Genomic DNA, 21,407 nt, shown 5'->3' on the forward strand with positions numbered 1-21,407 from the left:
TGGGGATTGAGACCCCAGCTGCATGGGCCAAGACATGCTGGTGAAGAAACCTGAGACCTATGAGCAGATGACCACAGGAGGTTGGTGACAGGAGGTTGGTGGCACCTTAATTTTGGAGGATGGGCTCGTGGTATTGCCTGGAGTGTTAATAAGTGGAATGGTATCAAATACCATTCCATTGGCTCCGTTCCAGATGTTATTATGAGCCATCCTCCCCTCAGCAACCTCCACTGCTTTATGTACATTATTGTCCACCCAGTCAGAAGACCTCACCACTGAGGATTTTAGGCCAGGGATAGTGCTTTTTACATCAGGGTTAGTGCTATCCAGGATCCTTGGGACATCCCTACCCTAAACTTAACCCTTACCTAACCTTAGTAACCCTAACCTTAAGCAATTTTCAACTTCTATAGGGTGACATCAGAGTTGGACATCCAAAGAAATCTAAAGAGCAACGACCGATACAGCAGAGATTTTGTGGACAGGGTAGCAGCACCCTCATGTGGCTATCAAAGAACATGACTACAGAAAACATGACCCCAGACAGCAAAGAGATGCCAATCACATCGCGTCATACATTTATACAACATGATTGGTCGGTGGTGCAGGGGTAAACCCATATTTCATCATGTGACGTCGATCGTATAAATACTTAGAACCTCGCCACATTTACTCAACCCTAGTTTTTTTTTGAGGGAAAATGTATCGTCTTCGCCAACAGTCTTTCTCCAGGATCGCTTTTAATTCCTTTTTCTCTACCGTGCCACGGGAAGATTGTCAATTTATGAGACAGTTTAATAAAAACTGGTCGTGTATCGGCTGATTTTTGCTCATACTTTCATACTTATCTGCACGAAAATGCCAAGGTCCAAGAAGAGGAGTTCCAGGGGTAAGTCGCTACAGACCGGGTTGTTTTGGCCTACTCTCGTGGTTTGAGTTGTATGCGTTGTAGGAGTTGTAGTTTTGTGCATTCTTACAGCGTGTTGAGATCAACGACTGGTAATGTCTAACAGAACTACAAAACAGTGTGACATCATTGCCCATGTTTGTCGTTGAAATCAGAGCTTCCAGACAAAGAACTCTCGCTTTCTCTAAACAATTTTAATTAACTTCAACATACTGTTTGCCGACATTATTGTATGAGTATTGTGATTATAGAAACGACCCCCGATACCGCGATTACAGTGTATTATTTTTAGACTGACTTTTGAAACGAATTTGTTACCTAACAACTAACGTCAGTTGACCAGTGTTGCTCATATTTGTTAGTTTTTGGCGAGTTCTCTTTGGCTTCCTGTAAAAGGATAGGTTGTTTGAGGACACGAAGTTTAGTTTGAAGGACGCCACAACATTTGAGTGAGATTGACAGTCGATCAGGTCAAATCATGGGATGATTCGATTATGCTGAGTCGCAGGGCGGCAGGTAGCATAGTGAGCTTTGGACTAGTAACCGAAAGGTTGCAAGATCGAATCCCCGAGCTGACAAGGTAAAAATATGTCGTTCTGCCCCTGAACAAGGCAGTTATTAACCCATTGTTCCTGGCCGTCATTGAAAATAAGAATTTGTTCTTAACGGACTTGCCTGCCTTGACGTCAACGGTGAAAAACGATGAGGGGGAGCGCCCATCTCATGCTTTGAACAAGGCAGCATGGTGCATCGTCCGGAAACGTACAACATGCTTTTCCATGAAATACGTTTACATTCAACAAGTTTTCACTGGGAAGGCAGATATTACGTTATCAAAAGCAATCACGTTTGAATGTGGGAACACAGAATCCTACTGATTACTGCACGTGCTTAACGTTAATTACTTAACTTCGCCCTTGACTTTGATCGGGGAACCTGGCTCGCGCCCGGGAGGCAGCCCGGTTCCGAAATGAACGCTATCAACTCTCACCCGGTGTAAAACATGCTTGACCGGGACAGATTAATCGAATCCCCTCATGGTTATATAACACTCGCTGGACTAGCTAGCTAGATGACTAGTTATTCACATTACAGCAAGCTCGCTACATAGCTGGCACACGTTATGCTATAAAGTGGGATCGTGTTTGTCGACTAGATATTTGGGTGGTGTCTGCCTCTTTTTCAGAATTGTTTGTTCAGTGCTATGGTCTGAAAAGGAAGGAATGGATTGCCACGTGAACATGGTCACGTTTACACACTGCAGAACAGACAGTGTGGCCCTCCCTCTCAGATGGGAACAGTCTTATCATAATAAGCTGCACCAGCTGGGTTTAGATTATGTCACTGCCTGGCCAGCTACCCACCCAAGGAGCTGTGCTCTTTGCACATTCAGCACAAGACTAGGGAGCCCTTGACTTTGAGGGGAGAGAATATCAAGTGCATAGCCCATAAGAGTAGCTATCTGGCTTTTGTTCTGTCAAGGTATTGCATATAAAGTTCTGCGTTGTGATTGCATGGAAGTGTACTAGTTAAACCCCCGCAGTAAAATGCACACAATGTACCATGACTTAATGTATGATTTTTTTGGCGGGGGGTTTGGGACATGTAATGGTTTCAGGGGGGCAGCATGGAGCTGTGCAGCCTTTCAGCGATGAGGATGCCTCCATTGAGACCCTCAGCCACTGCAGCAGCTTCAGTGATGCCATGAGTGTGGCAGAGGAAGGTATGTGATTTATATCTACACATGCTTGTCTGTGTCCCAGTCATAAAGTAACAAAGGGCAAGTTAACTTTTGACCTGTTAAGTTATAAATGCCATACATCCCTTTTATGTTGTGCTTTTATCTTAAATGGTTCAAAGAAGACAATCTAGAAAGGGAATAGCATAGTACAAGTCTGTATTTCTCAGGGTGTATTGTCTGTATTTCTCAGGGTGTATTGTCTGTATTTCTCAGGGTGTATTGTCTGTATTTCTCTTCATATGTGTAGGAGGGGAGGCAGGTGAGGAGACAGCCCAGGAGGATTTACAGTACAAGCTGAAGGTTTTCATTGACAGCACTGTGGATAAGAGGCAAGTCTAAACCACTGTGGGAAACTGATCTACCTGCTATTTCTCTGTTAGCTGTATCACTTTCAGATGACATGGAACCAGAGGCCTAGAACTGGGTCGACGAAACCTGAGATGCTATATAATGAACACGATGCAACAAGATGTCATCCTTTCCATTCACAGATTGCTGCTGATAATTGAGTTGTGTAGCTGTTACATAAGCTACTGCAGACACTAGGCCTAAATCTTTACTGTTCTCCTACCTTGTTGACAGTGCCAAGACCAGACAGGGAGCCCTGGATGGGCTGAAGGCTGCCATGGCAACTAGGATCCTGTACGAGTTCATTTCAGACAGGAGGATGACCATCACTGACAGCATTGAGCGCTGTCTCAAGAAAGGTTAGCTACTACCACTACTACAGGCTTTCACACTTCACCAATTCATGCTTCATATTCACTGAATACCAATACAGACACGCGTTGTATTGTTGTATTGAGTGTTTGTATCTTTAGTTCTGGTCCAGTAGTTACTATAACCCCTCAAAGTTACTGATGGTAGCTGACTATAGGTACTCCTATCTATCATATCTTTAATCTGAGCCTAGAGTAAAGTCTTTGTCCATAGGTCTGGATGGAACCTAGTCATTCCGCTACTCAAGAGTGGTAAAGTAGACCTATTGGCTGCTACGTCTCTAAACAAATTAACAGACTTATAGAGAAGGGAACTCAACATGTACTGCACTGACACAATTGACTTATTGGTTGAAAGAAATTAATAATAATAAGATTGTGGGAGCTGTACTGTTAGATTTCAGTGCAGCCTTTGATATTATTGACCATAACCTGTTGAGAATTTTGTTATGGCTTTTCATCCTCTGCCGTATTGTGGATTCAGATCTATCTAATTGGACTCTAAGGGTTTTCTTTAATAGAAGCTTCTCTAATGTCAAACATATAAAGTGTGGTGTACCGCAGGGCAGCTCTCTAGGCCCGCTACTCTTTTCTATTTTTACCAATGACCTGGCATTAAACAAAGCATGTGTCCATGTGTGCAGACTCAACCATATATGCATCAACAACCACAGCAAATGAACTCACTGAAACCCTTAACAAAGTGTTGCAGTCTGTTTTGGAATACGTGGCCATTAATAAACTGGTCCTGACGATCTCTAATACTGAGCATTGTATTTGGTACAAATCATTCCCTAAGTTCTAGACCTCAGCGGAATCTGGTTATAAATGGTGTGGCTGTTGAACAAGTTGAGACAACAAAATGACTTGGTGTTACCTTAGCTCGTAAACTGTCATGGTCAAAACTTATTTTTTGACACCACACTCCAAAGCAATTCCTGGAGGCTCTAGTTTTATTGTGGGGTCAAACTGTAGAACCCAAAATTGATTTTATCAAACAAAACTATGCTACATTTTTCTCTGGGACCCTCAGAATGACAAACTGGAGCAAGAATACTGAATGTATCAAACCAGTTGCTGGGATGCGTGTTTTGTTGTTGTGCACTATCCTCAAACAATAGCATGGTATTATTTTGCTGTAATAGCTACTGTAAATTGGACACAGCAGTTTGATTAACAATTATTTAAGCTTTCTGCCCATAAGACATGTCTACGTCCTGGAAAGTTGGCTGTTTACAATGTCATTCTCGTCACATTATCGCATATTGAGCAACAACTGTCCCGGTTTAGGGACACCGCATGCCAGTCTCTCTTGGCTATTAGTTGAGGAAAGACTGACTGCGTCACTAGTTTTTATAAGAAACATTCATGTGTTGGAAATTCCCAATTCCCAATTATTTGCAACTTAAACACACACTTACCCCACCAGACACGCCACCAAGGGTCTTTTCACAGTTCCCAGGTACAGAACTAATTCATGGAAACGTACAGTATTATCCAGAGCCATGAGTGCATGGAACCTTCCATCTTATATAGTGCAAGTGAACAGCAAACCTGGTTTCAAAAAACAAATACAATGCCTCTTCCCCATGTGACCTAATTGTTGTGTATGTACTGACATGTATGTGTAACTGATAGATGCGCACATACTGTTTTTAAATGCATGTAAAGTCTTGTCTGTAATGTATTTTTGTTATATGTCAGACCTCTGTAAGATTAGCTGTTGCTAATGGGGATCCTAATAAATCAAATCCCTCTCTCAGGTAAAGGACAGGAGCAGTGTGCAGCAGCCTCCCTGGCCTGTCTGCTGTGTATTCAGCTGGGCTCAGGCATTGAGAGCGAAGAGGTGTTCAAGACCCTCAAACCCATCTTCAAGAACATTCTGTTGGATGGCACAGCCAACATCCAAGCCAGACAAGCTGTGAGTATCTGCCTGGACCCTGTCATTAAAATGTTTGGTTTGCTAAACTCGGCAAAAAAAGAAATGTCCTCTCGCTGTCAACTGTGTTTATTTTCAGCAAACTTAACATGTGTAAATATTTGTATGAACATACGGTTCAACAACTGAGGCGTAAACTGAACAAGTTCCACAGTCATGTGCCTAACAGAAATGGAATAATGTGTCCCTGAACAAAGGGGGGGGGTCGAAATCAAAAGTAAGTCAGTATCTGGTGTGGCCACTGGCTGCATTAAGTACTGCAGTGCATCTCCTCTCATGGACTGCACCAGATTTGCCAGTTCTTGCTGTGAGATGTTACCCCACTCTTCCACCAAGGCACCTGCAAGTTCCCGGACATTTCTGGGGGGAATGGCCCTAGCCTTCACCCTCCGATCCAACAGGTCCCAGACATGCTAAATGGGATTGAGATCTGGGCTCTTCGCTGGCCATGGCAGAACACTGACATTCCTGTCTTGCAGGAAATCATGCACAGAACAAGCAGTATGGCTGGTGGCATTGTCATGCTGGAGGGTCATGTCAGGATGAGGGAGGAGGATGTCTTCCCTGTAATGCACAGCGTTGAGATTTCCTGCAATGACAACAAGCTCAGCCCAATGATGCTGTGACACACCGCCCCAGACCATGACGGACCCTCCAAATCGATCCCGCTCCAGAGTACAGGCCTCTGTTTTTCTCATTCCTTCGACCATAACCGCGAATCCAACCATCACCCCTGGTGAGACAAAACTGCGACTCGTCAGTGAAGATCACTTTTTGCCGGTCTTGTCTGGTCCAGCGTCGGTGGGTTTGTGCCCATAGGCGCCATTGTTGCCAGTGATGTCTGGTGAGGACCTGCCTTACAACAGGCCTACAAGCCCTCACTCCAGCCTCTCAGCCTATTGCGGACAGTCTGAGCACTGATGGAGGGATTGTGCGTTCCTGGTGTAACTCGGGCAGTTGTTGCTATCCTGTACCTGTCCTGCAGGTGTGACGTTTGGATGTACCGATCCTGTGCAGGTGTTACACGTGGTCTGCCACTGCAAGGACGATCAGCTGTCTGTCCTGTCTCCCTGTAGCGCTGTCTTAGGTGTCTCACAGTATGGACTTTGCAATTTATTGCCCTGGCCACATCTGCATTCCTCATGCCTCCTTGCAGCATGCCTAGAACACATTCACACAGACAAGCAGGGACTCTGGGCATCTTTCTTTTGGTGTTTTTCAGTCAGTTGAAAGGTCTCTTTAGTGTCCTAAGTTTTCATAACTGTGACCTTAATTGCCTACCATCTGTAAGCTGTTAATTGTTTATGGTTCATTGAACAAGCATGGGAAATGGTGTTTAAAGCCTGTACAATGAATATCTGTAGTTATTTTGGATTTTTACACATTCTTTCAAAGACAGTGTCCTGAAAAAGGGACGTTTATTTTTTTGCTGAGTTTATAAGTGGCCTTTTGTTGTACTGAAAGCCTTTGTTTCTTTTATAGTGCGCAACGAGTTTGGGCCTGTGCACTCTGGTGGCGGAAGATGACATCCTGGTATGTGGCTGTGTTTGATGTTCCAATGTGACTCTGTTTGATTGTATGTGGAACTACATTGCCAAATTCTTCAGCAGCACAAAAGACATTCTGTCTAAAATGTATTCTGTTCAGCATTTTAAACAAGGTACAGAAACCAAGACATCTCTGAAAATGATTGCGTAGTCCAATCTCACACCCTGGTTAAACATAAATGATGAACCCCTTTTCTCTCTGGGTCTCCAGGATGTGTATGCCACCATGGAGAGCTTTGAGAGTTTGTTCATGCGTTCCTATGTGAAGGAGGATGGGAGTCGCCCCTCTCTCAACCCCCAGACCACCCTGCTCCACACCAACGCCCTCCTCTCCTGGGCCCTGCTGCTCACAATCTGCACAGGCAGCCAGCTCAAAGCAGTCACACACAAGTATGTACTTAACTCGAACCTCTAAGTCTCTCTGGGACACGACTTTCAGTCCATTTCAGCCTATAGGTCTTTGGATGCATCTGATCAAAACAATATAGTGAATGCGGGTGTCTGTCCAGTTGTCTTACCAGTGTAGATGAAGGAAATATCATGGTGATGGGAAGCCTTAAGTTGAAAGTCTACTTGTTTTTGACTGAAATGTTTGTCTTTCAGGCACCTGTCCAAACTACCCCGGTTGTTGGAGAATGATGACGTCAACATGAGGATAGCAGCGGGAGAGACCATCGCTCTGCTGTTTGAGCTGGCTAGGGACATGGACCCTGTAAGTGCTCACCTGTTCGGTCTGTGTGGCTCAGTTCCATTTAAATTCAGGAGATGCATTGATTTCATTTAGGAAGTTCTGTTCAAATCTCTCATTGGATTTTCAATCTCATTGTACTGGGGGGGGATTTCATTATTTGTTGAGTATCATGAATTTGTTGGAAATCCAGACATTCTAAATAATGTACAGTACCAGTCAAAAGTTTGGACCCAACTGCTCATTTAGGGCTTCTTTATTTTACTACAGCCTGGAGGTGTGTTGGGTCATTGTCCTGTTGAAAAACAAAACAAATGATTGTCCCACTAAGTGCAAAGCAGATGGAACGGTGTATCGCTGAATGTGGTAGCCATGCTGGTTAAGTGCCTTGAGTTCGAAATAAATCAGACGGTGTCACCAGCAAAGCACCATCACACCTCCTCCATGCTTCACGTGGGAACCACACAAGTGGAGATCATCCGTTCACCTACTCTGTCTCAAAGACACGGCAGTTGGAACCAAAAATCTCATATTTGGACTCATCAGATCAAAGGACAGATTGACTGGTCTAATGTCCATTGCTCGTGTTTCTTGACCCAAGCAAGTGTCCTCTTATTGGTGTCCTTTAGTAGTGGTTTCTTTGCAGAAATCTGACCATGAAGGCCTCATTCATGCAGTCTCCTCTGAACAGTTGGTGTGTCTGGTATTTGAACTCTGATACATTTATTTGGGCTGCAATCTGAGGCTGGTAACTAATGAACTTATCCTATGCAGCAGAGGTAACTCTGGGTCTTTTCTTTCCTGTGGCGGTCCTCATGAGAGCCAGTTTCATAGCGCTTGCTGGTTTATACAACTGCACTTGAAGAAACTTTCAAACTTCTTCAAATTTTCCTCATTATTGACCATGTCTGTCGTTTCTCTTTGCTTATGTGAGCGGTTCTTGCCATAATATGGACTTGGTCTTTTACCAAATAGGGTTATCTTCTGTATACCAACCCTACCTTGTCACAACACAACCGATTGGCTCAAACGCTTTAAGAAGGAAAGAAATTCCACAAATGAACTTTGAACAAGGCACACCTGTTAATTGAAATGCATCCCAGGTGGCTGCTTCCATGAAGCTGGTTGAGAGAATGCCAAGTGTGCGCAAAGCTGTCATCAAGTCAGGGTGGTTACTTTGAAGAATCTTAAAAGATTAAATATATTTATTTTTAACACCTTTTATTTTTTTATTTTAACTACATGATTCCATATGTAATTTCATAGTTTGTCTTCACTATTATTCTACAATGTAAAAAAAAAAAAAATGGTACAAATAAAGAAAACCCTTGAATGAGTAGGTGTCCTAACTATTGACTGGTTGTCTGTAATATAAAATGGTGTTTTTTGTTGTCCTGAGCACTGCTGCGGCAGTGCCGGTTAGATAGGAGCGTTCAGACGGAGGCAGAGATGGCTAGTCTTGGCTGTAGTGTCCCTAACTTGTAGCAGCCACAATGTTATTTATCCCCATATAGCCATCCCTCAGCCTGTTTTGGCTGGAGTAGCCTTGAATAGCTAGCTAGGTTAATTGAGACATTTTGCGATTTCTCCCCAACACCCATTCAGATGAAATGACCTACCTGTTAGTTGCTCGTTGTAGCCTACTCCTCATTTTGGTCACTTTTATAAATCTAACTTTATTTCATCTTGCATTAGTGAATTATCTCTACATATGCTAAACATTGAGCTGCTTTGATTGGCCAACAAGCAACACGTGAAGGCTGCAGTATTTTTTTTAATGGGGGCACTTCATAAACTGTTTAAATGTGTTGTATAAAATGTGTAATTTATTGTCATGGTATCCTTGTATGTAACAATGTCACATGGATATTTTAATGTAGATAAAGCCTTTTCAGTTAAAATATACCTAGAAGTAGTTTTTGCTCATGTATACTCAAGATTTTGAATACTAATGTCTGTTTTGGATATTTGTATAGCTGTGCACATCCCCATCCTGTACTGAATTAAAATAGAATTTTACTGCAGTGCCAGCATAGCATGTTAATCTGTAAACACTTGTGTGATGACTGACCCATGATCTGTTGTGACCTTCTCAGGAGTTTGAGTATGATGACTGGGAGCCCCTGTGTGACAAGCTCAACTCTCTGGCCACCGACTGCAACAAACACCGTGCCAAGACTGACAAGAGGAAGCAGAGGTCTGTGTTCAGGGACGTGCTCAAAGCTGTGGAGGTGAGTGGGCGGATTATACAATAGTAGATGAGCACTGTCTGGGGAGTAGAACTTGAATTTCAAGTGATGACTCATTGCTGATTCAGAGTGGGAATTCTGTGTGCCTGTGACGGCAACTGGTTGCCATTGCCAACCTAATCTACCCTTGTTATCAATAACGTTTACCCATTTTGTTGTCTTGTGAGAATCCAGAACAGTGTAGCCTTGCCTCAGCTGGTGTGTGTGTGTGTGTGTGTGTGTGTTAGGAGAGAAACTTTCAGACTGAGACAATCCGCTTCAGCACCGAGCGTATGACCATCGACAGCTGGGTGAGGAAGAGGACTTACGACGCCTTCAGGGAGTTTGTGGGCTCTGGTATGAACTACCACCTACAGGCTAATGAGTTTATTCGCGACGTGTTTGAACTGGGACCCCCCGTGCTGGTTGATGCGGCCACACTGAAGTCCATGAAAATCTCCCGCTTCGAAAGGGTAAGTATCCTTACTAGACTGCATACTTTTCTTTCTTTGATGGCTAATTTAACTCTACTAACGTTTTGAAAAGGTCACACGTGTATTTTCAATTAACCCGATCAGTCTCGCGACACCAGCAAAAATAGTCTTATCTGACTTTAATGTCCAGCCCACAATGAAGTGTTTTACCACTTTATTTTCAGGACAACCAGGTCTACAAGTGCATCACAAAACAAGTTGACATAAAATGGTTGCATTCATGGGTTTTTTGACAAATGGCAATTTTGTAGCTCAAACCATTTGGACTCTACAGAAGTTTTTGTAAAAAGACCCAGCCCCTTCGGGATCTGCCCTTGTCTCACAAACCCCACTGTAGCCCACCCCACCCCTCCGTTAATCACACAGACCAACGGATGCAGAAGAAATGGATGAATCCGATGGTACAACCCAGCAGTCAGTAGCTGAAACGCACAATGTTTAAAAGGGGCTCGAAGTGCAAATCATGTCGCGGTTGGCCTCATTGGGTTAATTATTTACCCATTTTACATTTCAATGTGTTTGGCATGACATTCAGATGGATATACTTCCAACGCAAAAAAAAGAACCTGTTTCTAGCTTATTGTGTTAACATTGCAGTTTTCTTTTCCAGCATCTCTACAACGCAGCTGCATTCAAGGCACGGACAAAAGCCAGGAACAAGTTCAGAGACAAGAGGGTTGACGTCGGGGAGTTCTGATGTGGTTTAATGGGTTCAACCTGCTCTTTTATAAACCATCAATTTAACCTTCTTGAATATCACTGTTACTATCCTTAATTTATCCAGTTGTCAAGTGGTTGGTATTTGTAAAATATGAATAATCATGTCTCAAGTGATGCTCTGTTCCCCATATAGGCTTGCCAGTGTCTATGTAGGGAATAAAGTGTTGTGAGATGTAGACTTTGTTGCTCTGTTTTAATGTTTGTGTACCATTAACATTGATTTGAGTTATAATATTTGAAAATGCACTAATTGGTTAACATTTCCTGTGGACTCCCCCTTGAACCCTGGTTTATTGTCTGGTATTTTGTTATACACAGATTATACCAAACATTAGGATACCTTCCTAGTATTTAGTCACCACCCCACTTGCCCTCAGAACAGCCTCCAATTCATTGAGGCATGGACTACAAGGTGGCAAGTGTTCCACATGGATGCTGGTTCATGTTAACTCCAATGCTTTCTACTGTGGTGTCACGTTGGCTGGATGTCCTTTGGGTGGTGGACCATTTCTGATACACATGGGGAACTGTAAACCCTGTGGTGGTGCAGTTCTTGACACAAACCGGTGCGCCTGGCACCTACTGCAATACCCTGTTCAAAGCCATTTAAATCTCTTGCCTGTTCATCTTCTGAATAGCACACAACACAATCCACGTCTCCAGACTTAAAAATCATTCTTTAACCCATCTCGTCCCCTTCATCTGTACTGAGTTTGAAGTGGCTTTAACAAGTGACACCAGTAAGGGCGCATAGCTTTCATGTGTCATGTAAAGAGGTGGGTGTTAATGTTTTGTTCACTCGGTGTAGTTTATGTCTATTGGGGTTGTGAGAAACCCAAATAAATACTAACTGAACTAGTCTCTGTGTGTTTCTTGATCTTCAGTACATATCACCCAGTCAATCATTGTTGTGACTAGTCCTGAAGCAGACCAGTTAGAGGATAAGAGACACGTTAACCTGAGGTGTGTCGTATTATGTAATGGTTTTCTCTCTGCAACACAAAATGAGTAGAATAGCAGAGACCAATTTGCAGACAACCAAATGGACTTCTGGCTAATTGAATCTATTCTCTCAGCTTTTCCTGGAAGCCGATTTCACATTTGAGGAACTGCTTTACAGTTGCCTACAAAATGGTCACGTTGACATAACGACACAGCTGAACATGTTTTTCAGAGAATTTTGCAGTTTGTACAAATGGCTGTAAAATGGGTCCTCCAGAGAGACGTGCTTGTGCACACTTCAGTCCTTGTGTAAGCTGAGCGAGGAAAAGACTGAGGAACAAGATATGCAGCGTTACAGTACTTGATGTTCTTCCCACAAGTATGACTTTCAATAGAACACTAACACAGCACAACAGCGATGCATGATTAAGTAACTAGTCAAATATCCACGAGCTCCTGCTTCTCTGGAGTTTGGACCACAAACACTGCCATCACCTATCGATTTTTATATATATATAAAAAAAAAAACATTTCTAGAGATCTTAACGCCATAGGTGATCACCTGCCTGTTTTGGTACAAAGCTGGAGGATGGGCCTGGATAAATGGGCCACGCTTTACTTGGATAGCCCATCGTTAGGATTAGTAGATAGTCTAGAGACAGACTATCCAAATACACTCTCAAATTCAGACGTGTGGATGCAGTGACTGACCATCAATGATATCAAACATGTAGTTTTAACCATGTTTTGAGGCTGTACAGTGTTTTACATTGTTTACAAATGTTGGAGTAAAACAAGCTTATATTTTGGCTTCTGATGCAGTATGACATTTGAAATAAGCTCATCAGGTGTTTAAGTTTTATTTAAGAATCAGTGGGTATAAACTGGATGTAGCAACGAAGGATTCTAGCTTTAATAGTTCAACCAAATTGCAAAATGACATATTGCACCAATGCAAGTGAACGGTACCTATATAAGCATTTCTGTGCTTCGTGTCCAAATCAATATGTGGACACCTGCTCGTCGAACATCTCATTCCAAAATCATGGGATTTAATATAGAGTTGGTCCCCCCCTTTGCTGCTATAACAGCCTCCACTCTTCTGGGAAGGCTTTCCACTAGATGTTGGAACATTGCTGCGGGGACTTGCTTCCATTCAGCCTCGAGCATTAGTGATGTCAGGCTCTGATGTTGGGCGATTAGGCCTGGCTCGCAGTCGGCGTTTCAATTCATTCCAATGTTCGATGGGGTTGAAGTCAGAGCTCTGTGCTGGCCAATCACGTTCTTCCACACCGATCTCGACAAACCATTTCTGTATGGACCTAGCTTTGTGTATGGGGGCATTGTCATGCTGAAACAGGAAAGGGCATCCCCGAACTGTTGCCACAAAGTTGGAAGCGCAGAATCGTCTAGCATGTCATTGTGTGCTGTAGCGTTAAGATTTCCCTTCACTGGAACTAACGGGCCTAGCCTGAACCATGAAAAACAGCCCCAGACTACTAATCCTCCTCCACCAAACTTAACAGTTGTCACTATGCATTTGGGCAGGTAGCCTTCTCCTGGCATCCGCCAAACCCAGATGAATCCGTCGCACTGCCAGATGGTGAAGCATGATTCATCACTCCAGAGAACATTTTTCCACTTCTCCAGAGTCCAATGGCAGTGAGCTTTACACCACTCCAGCCGACGATTGTCATTGCGCATGGTGATCTTAGGCTTGTGTGCGGCTGCTCGGCAATGGAAACCCATTTCATGAAGCTCCCGACGAACAGTTATTGTGCTGACGTTGCTTCCAGAGACAGTTTGGAACTCGGTAGTGAGTGATTTTTAAGCGGTACGCGTTTCAGTACTCGGCAGTCCCGTTCTGTGAGCTTGTGTGGCCTACTACTTTGCGGCTGAGCCGTTGTTGCTCCTAGACGTTTCCACTTCACAATAACAGCACTTACAGTTGACCGGGGCAGCTCTAGCAAGGCAGAAATTTGACGACCTGACTTGTTGGAAAGGTGACATCCTATGACGGTGCCGCATTGAAAGTCACTGAGCTCTTCAGTAAGGCCATTCTACTGCCAGTGTTTGTCTATGAAGATGTGTGGCTGAAATAGCTGAATCGACTAATTTGAAGGGGTGTCCACATACCTTGTATATATAGTATACCATTGACTGTCATACCTTGTCCATAGACTGGGTAAACTATCCCTTTAGTCTACCAAAGCCTTGAACTTTAGGCTATGAAAACGGTACACCAAGTTAGGAACAAATAGTCAGATGCATCTTTCATGCCTAGGGTTTCCACTTACATTGGCAACGGAATGGTCTCCATCTAAAGTTCTGGCGGGTAGTAGGCCTATTTGGAAACTTGATCCTCTGCTCTGTCTCTCGAGACAAATTTAGTCGGGATAAATGGATCCTCATGCAAAGGAGGACACACCGACACACACACAATGCTGTGATAATAACACTGTATCCGCCTGGGTTGTTGAGGTAACAACCACACAAGTTTATTGTGATCCAGCTTGGAAATCCTGTATCTTTCGGGCATCATTTTTCTCCTGAAAACTGGTAAGTACAGTGATAGAAAAACAATAACTTGCTGACAGAAAACTGAATAGTAAGGCAGGCAGTAGATAACTGATAGTTTTACAATTAGGACTAACAGTATCTAAATTAGCAATCTCAGCCAGTGATTGTTAAAGGTGGGGGACAAAGTATCTTTGTTGTCAAACCAGCTAAGCTAATGATCAACACTTTCTGTTGATTTTATTTAGACGACAGTAATTGCTAGTGTAGCGTGGTTCGTTCTGCGTTGTGTGATTTAAGTAGGACACTGCCACAACTGGAGGTCTGCTGGTAGGTTTTTTTTATTTGCCCTGTGTAACAGTGTAGGTTCCGTCCCTCTCTTCGCCCCAACCCGGGCTCGAACCAGGGACCCTTGCACACATCAACAACTGACACCCCACGAAGCATCGTTACCCATCGCGCCACAAAAGCCGCGGCCCTTGCAACGCAAGGGGAAACCCTACTTCAAGTCTCAGAGCGAGTGACGTTACTGATTGAAACACTATTAGCGCGCACCACCGCTAACTAACGAGCCATTTCACATCGGTTACACTCGATTACCACGGTTTTATATTGAACAATTGAGGAACCAAGGACAACATACCTCTCTAGCTGAAGGTCAGGCTAAAGAGAACAATAAGGAAAATACAGATAACCCACGATGGACCAAACCAAAATATACACAACCTTTACAATCACGTGTATGTACAATATAGATATGAAAAAGTGTTTGTACACCAAAAAATAACATTAGCTATGCAGCTGTAATTAAATAAAAAAAACACACTGAATTATTATTATCAAATTATTAACATCCTCTCTTGACCTGACCTATTCGAACTGGTCCTGCAACTTGGTGCATAATCTAGAGGAACAACATCACACTGCTACACTAGCCTGGTCCCAAATCACTACTGTGTGCTCTGGAGAACTCACTCCACAGTCTATTGTTATCATGATATATTATGTATGTATAACAATGATACTCAGAGGAATTGAATAAATCACATACAGATCTTGGACTAGACGATTGTACGTGTCACTTTATAAGGCACTTGGAACCAGAGACCGATAGACCTACAGTATCAGTGTTAATTGGGGTGAAGGCTGCGTGCTAATAGATATGGACTGACCCTTTAATGTGTGAATTCCGATATGTGAGACCCTTCTGGTATGGCAAATAGCATTCTCTAAAACCATCCGAGCTGTCATTTATCAGGGACCCAGGGGAAAAGACAAGGGCACAGCTGTCTGTCTGTCAGTCAGACGAATCGGGAGTGACGGAGGGATATAGGGGATGGCAGTGCCAGACACTGTCCTTCCTCCCTCCATGGCCCTGACCGGGTGGACCTGCTGAGGGTCATGCCCCACATACCTCCCCGGGGGGTCCATGCCCTGGCCTCATTTCTCAGGGGCCACTGGGTCACCCATTACTAAAGCTAGGCTTTTAGACTCACTTAAAAAACAAACTGTTAGCCTCTTAATTTGGACTATTTTTGGATTAACATTTACATTACATTTACATCATTTAGCAGACGCTCTTATCCAGAGCGACTTACAGTAGTGAATGCATACATTTCATACATTTTTTTTTTTCTGTGCTGGCCCCCCGTGGGAATCGAACCCACAACCCTGGTGTTGCAAACACCATGCTCTACCAACTGAGCTACAGGGAAGGCTATATTAAACTAATTTTGAAGTCCTTTTGTTTTGAAAGTATCTGGTCTATGGAAGGTGCTCAGGTTTAAGGCATGGAATTGGCGCTCTCTGGTTAAGTCTGATAACACTCCATTGAAAGAGACTTTCCTGTCTTCAAGATGGCCCTAACATCAGAGACGATGACAGAGATATGTCTAGACCTGGACTGCTTCGACGAGGAGAGGAAACTGTACTCGGCAGAATCACTGAATGACCTCCACAAGATGAACGTGTGCTCTGACCCCAAGGACCTGCTGAAACTCACAGGTTGGTGTTTATTAATTAATGAATCGTCATATTCATTCCTACAGTACATCATATGCATGCAGACTGTAGGTCAGTCAGTCCACAGACACTATTCTCTTGAGGCTGCATGGAATCTTACAATATATACGCTCTTTACCTATCTGTGGGTTATTCAGTCCGAGATACAAAGAAGAAGGAATGTTCCTCGGCGGGTACAAATTCCATCAGACTATTGAATGCATTCTCTGACCTCACCTCACTTTTGTCTAGACTCAATAGCTGTCCTTGTTTCACTGAATGACTTAGCACTTTCTCTTCACTAAACCTCTAGGATTACCAATATGTGCTTTCCATGGTGAACGACAATATTGTCTAGACCTTTTGAGAGCTTGAAAGTCTGAACAGCATAGAATAGCTGATAGTGATGAGTAGTTATGCTCCAGTCATGTTAGAGTTAGTCCCCCCAGGGTAATAGAGGCATCCAGCCTATTGAAGCCTAAGAACAGGTGTGACCATGTCCACACACACACACACACACACACACACACACACACACACTTCCAGATGGATGCTAACCACTTTCATGCTAACCACTTTCATCTCCATAACATTTATCCCCCCCCACACACACACTGTCCCCCCCCCCCCCACCAGCCCTCCACCCCTGTATACAGTTGGCCCTGGAGCCAGACAGCTCTGCTGCTTATCACAATAAAAAACTGTGACAGAACGCCTCACTCCTCACGTTTTCTTCTCAAGGGCTCACTGTTGTGTGTGTTGCTGTGTTGACAAAATGGCAGCTCCCGCTGATGGATGTAAACACACTGGGAGATGCATGCATTGCTTTCACAATGTCCAGGTGACTCCTAGCATATACAGTATATCTAATCTGAACCTCTCCATGGTGGCGAGTGTTGGGTGCCTATAAATCAGATGCAGCAAACTAGTCTTCAGAGGTACTGTAAGAGCGAGAAAAAAACAGAGCTGAGCTGAGAGCTGGCTGGCTGCAGTGGTGGCACGGCTGTCCATGTATCTAGGGAGACTGGGAGTCTGGGAGAGCGGCCACCTGTTAGTGTGTCACCTCCGCTGGGGTATAATTATTCAGCTCTGGCCTTGAGGCTCTCTCCCTTAGTGACAAGGCACAAAGGAAGTGTGGGGCTATGGTTGTGTCAGAGAAACATTCACTGAGAGGTGCAGGAACATGTATAGGCTCACAGTGAAGTGTTTTTACTGACCTGGTTTCAAGATGGTGGATATCAATTTTCTTTTACAGAAGGAAATATGATGGAAGGAGGAAATTATGTATTGAGATTGAGCATGCACAAATATGGTGAAGGAATGAAGGAAGAGTTTATAATTTTCTTTCCTCATCAACAAGAAACCAGACAGATAGACACACACACACACACACACACACACACACACACACACACACACACACACACACACACACACACACGTACATACATACATACATACATACATACATACATACAGTGCCAGTCAAAAGTTTGGACACATCTACTCATTCAAAGGTTTTTCTTTATATTTTCTACATTGTAGAATAATGTGTCAAGGCATCAAAACTATGAAATAACACATATGGAATCATGTAGTAACCAAAAAAGGGTTGAATTGTATCTTCTTTATAATGCCATGGCTTATTTTCTATGGTAGTGTGATTGGTCTTTAAGAGTTTTGGATAGATATAGTAGTAGGCCCTGACTGTCCTCTCCTCTGGTTGATTTCAGAACAGCCAATGAGCTCTCAGACCACACCCACTGCTGGGGAAAGAAGAGGTAAGAATGCCAACAGCAATGACCAGTGTGGTGATACTGATGGTATGGTTTGTTTACCAAGCAAGCTAGGATAACTAACGTTGCTGGTTAGGATCATTAACGTGGCAGGTTAGGTGAATTCAAGTTGCAGGTTAGGAGAATGAGGTTATGCTTAGGAAAAGGGTTAGGGTAAGACTTCAATGCTACAGTTGTCAAGCACTGTTGTCCTCGACGTGACCACTAGAAAGAGCTGTAGGCCTACTCCATCTAGTCACAATGTTAGAACTTAAACAAACCATCTGTGGCGACAAATCATCAGTATCATAACACGGGCCTGCAGCAGGTTAGGGTAGCAAAAGCATACAAATATAATGGGCGTTATGCACCCATTATTGTAGAGGAGGCACAAAGTATGTGAGGATGGAGGGGGGTTCGCTGAATTTAGCATTTTTCAAACACCTGAAACATATTTTTCCTGCAATCTAGAGCAATAATTATTATGCCTAATTATATGTTTAAAAAATATGTCTATGACACCTCTGAATTTATTCCTACTAATTTACCAGGGATCAATCAAAGTACTATCAATAGACATAGATAAGGCTCCTTGACACAAAATATGTTCTAAAAGAGACAGAGGCAGCGTCTCCATCTACCTCTACAAACAAAACATGAAGCTCAACGATAACCCTCGAAGAAAAGGTTCAAGTATTTATTAATCTCCCAGACTGCCTGGGTGGTGTGATGCAGCTGGTAAATGTACACAGTGCTGTTGGCATCGAAGAGGAGCGCATCAAGACTCGACACACCAGTGATGTAGAGGAGGGCAGTAAAACATCACACACTCACCCTCGACCCAGACTGTTCCTCATCCTCTTCATCCTCCTGACTTTGGCTCTGCTGCTGATCCTGGTGCTGTCTGCCTACGCTGTCTTTCTCATGGGTAACCTAGCAATATCCTACATACATTATTTCAAATGCTATAGGCCTACATCACTCAAGAAACCCAATCCTACCTGCTTTATGCTATGCAAATATTATGCTATGCAACATATTGATGCCCCTATTCATTCATTCATTCATTCATTCATTCATTCATTCATTCATTCATTCATTCATTCATTCATTCAAGCAATCATCTCTATCTTTCCATGTTGTGTCCTCAGTTGAGACAACATCTAGGATGGGTGAGTTAGCAGGCGTTAGTGAGGTGGAGAGGACTTACCTGGAGGAGATGAGACAGTGGAAGACTCTCCTTCAACAGTACCTGGACCTCAGCCAGAACCACTGCTCATAGTGAGGTACCGCTTCTCTTCAGTCTTCCTCTCAATGCTCACAAGAGAGTGTGGCTCATAATCCACTTTACACAGACAGAATGCATGTTGAACCCGGCATGCTTGCCAAAGAGAGAGGGTCGGTCACTCATTGTCAGCCTCCTAAGCAGTTGTTAGAAAGATTTTAGACACAAGCCTTTTGTCTTGGTGCTGTCTGCTGTGCTTGATGCAGGGCCTACTTGAACAGAGCACTTATCTCAAAAGAGCCTGTATGGGTTAATGGCACAATTTATTTATTTGATGATATGGCTCTGTGACTGTCCCTCTCCTCTCCTCCTCTCCCATATCATCTAGGTTCTGTTATGATAGGTTATGTGAGGAGAGAATGATACAGTGGATTATTTAGAAATAAATGATTATGAAGGGCGTGAAGGGATACTGGACTGTACTGCTGTATAATCTAAATGTATAATAGGTGGTACTTGAATGCGTTGTATTTGGCATTATTTTAAACAGTTTAGAATTGTGTATTCATGTCTTCATCTTTATAATTTTTTTAAAACATTTACCTTTTCTGCGAGTATGTCTGAGTAATGTCAAGCAGACTGTAGTTTTATTTCCCACCAGCAGGTGGCAGTTATTTACCACTAAACTGAATGGAATGGCAGGTCTTTATGCACTATACTGTACAAATAGAGAGCCTTGGGAATATCACATTGGTGCTTCTTTCACTTCTGAACCTACTCCACCGTGAATTATGAATTCAATATACTTTGCTATAGGAGGGAGCAACCCCCTATCCACATTGACAGGACCGCAGTGGAGAAGGTGGACAACTTAAAGTTCCCCGGCGTACACATCACTGACAAACTGAAATGGTCCACCCACACAAATAGTCAGCAGTGCCTCTTCAACCTCAGGGGGCTGAGTGTGCCTTTGCACCTAAAACCCTCACAAACTTTTACAGATGCACAATTGAGAGCATCCTGTCGGGCTGTATCACCACCTGGTATGGCAACTGCACCGGCCGCAACTGCAGGGCTCTCCAGAGGGTGATGCGGTCTGCGCATCACCTGGGGCAAACTACCTGCCCTCCAGGACACCTACAGCACCCGATGTCACAGGAAGACCAAAAAGATCATCAAGGACAACAGCTACCCGAGACACTGCCTGTTCACCCCGCTATCATCCAGAAGGCGAGGTCAGTACAGGTGCATCAAAGCTGGGACCGTGAGACTGAAAAGCAGCTTCTATCTCAAGGCCATCAGTCTGTTAAATAGCCATCACTAGCACCTTAGAGGCTGTTGCCCTATAGACGTAGACTTGAAATCACTGGCCACTTTAAGAATTGGAACACTTGTCACTTTAATAATGTTTACATATGTTGCATTACTCATGTCATATGTATATACCTTATTATATTCTATTCTACTATATTTTAGTCTATGCCGCTCCAACATTGCTTATTCAAATATTTATATATTCTTAATTCCATTCCTTTACTTTAAATTTGTGTGTATTGTGTTTAATCTTGTGAAATTGTTAGAAATGACTTGTTAGATATTACTGCACTGTTGGAGCTAGAAACACAAGCATTTCACTACACTCGCAATAACATCTACTAAACATGTGTATGTGACCAATAAAATTTGATTTGATTTATCTCATTTGGCTTTCTGTTAACATTCAACAGACGCAGATCTACTGCACTGAATTTGTGAAAGCAATGTTTGTTTGCCATGAGAAAATATATTCATTTTTGTTTTAAGTCTGATGATATAATCACTTAACAGACCAATGAAATAGTTTGTTGAATGAATCCACTTTGTAAAACAGCAACCCATCAGTCTACACATTATTGTATGTCATTGGGTGTCCAGACATAATGTTTTCTGGACCTGAGTCAAGTGGTATGCATTTGTCATGCTGG

The 21,407-nt window shown here is 43.2% G+C and overlaps 1 protein-coding gene and 1 long non-coding RNA gene across 2 annotated transcripts; both read left to right on the forward strand.

Moving 5' to 3' along the window:
* Positions 1-688: 688 nt before the first annotated feature.
* On the forward strand, positions 689-11,841 carry ifrd1 (interferon-related developmental regulator 1). Its single transcript, NM_001140137.1, has 11 exons — positions 689-889; positions 2,526-2,630; positions 2,896-2,977; positions 3,231-3,355; positions 5,131-5,288; positions 6,789-6,839; positions 7,065-7,243; positions 7,457-7,565; positions 9,638-9,772; positions 10,018-10,242; positions 10,874-11,841. The coding sequence occupies exons 1-11, from the start codon at positions 859-861 to the stop codon at positions 10,958-10,960; spliced, it is 1,287 nt and encodes a 428-aa protein (NP_001133609.1). The 5' UTR covers positions 689-858; the 3' UTR covers positions 10,961-11,841.
* A 2,523-nt stretch (positions 11,842-14,364) lies between these two features.
* On the forward strand, positions 14,365-18,734 carry LOC145861316 (uncharacterized). The gene is made up of 3 exons (XR_014381045.1): positions 14,365-14,484; positions 16,299-16,446; positions 18,177-18,734. It is a non-coding gene; the product is annotated as an uncharacterized LOC145861316 (long non-coding RNA).
* The last annotated feature ends 2,673 nt before the right edge of the window (positions 18,735-21,407 follow it).

This window comes from Salmo salar, chromosome 17 (genome assembly GCF_965601325.2).
Source record: "Salmo salar chromosome 17, fSalSal1, whole genome shotgun sequence".
In the NCBI taxonomy this organism is placed as follows: domain Eukaryota; kingdom Metazoa; phylum Chordata; class Actinopteri; order Salmoniformes; family Salmonidae; genus Salmo; species Salmo salar.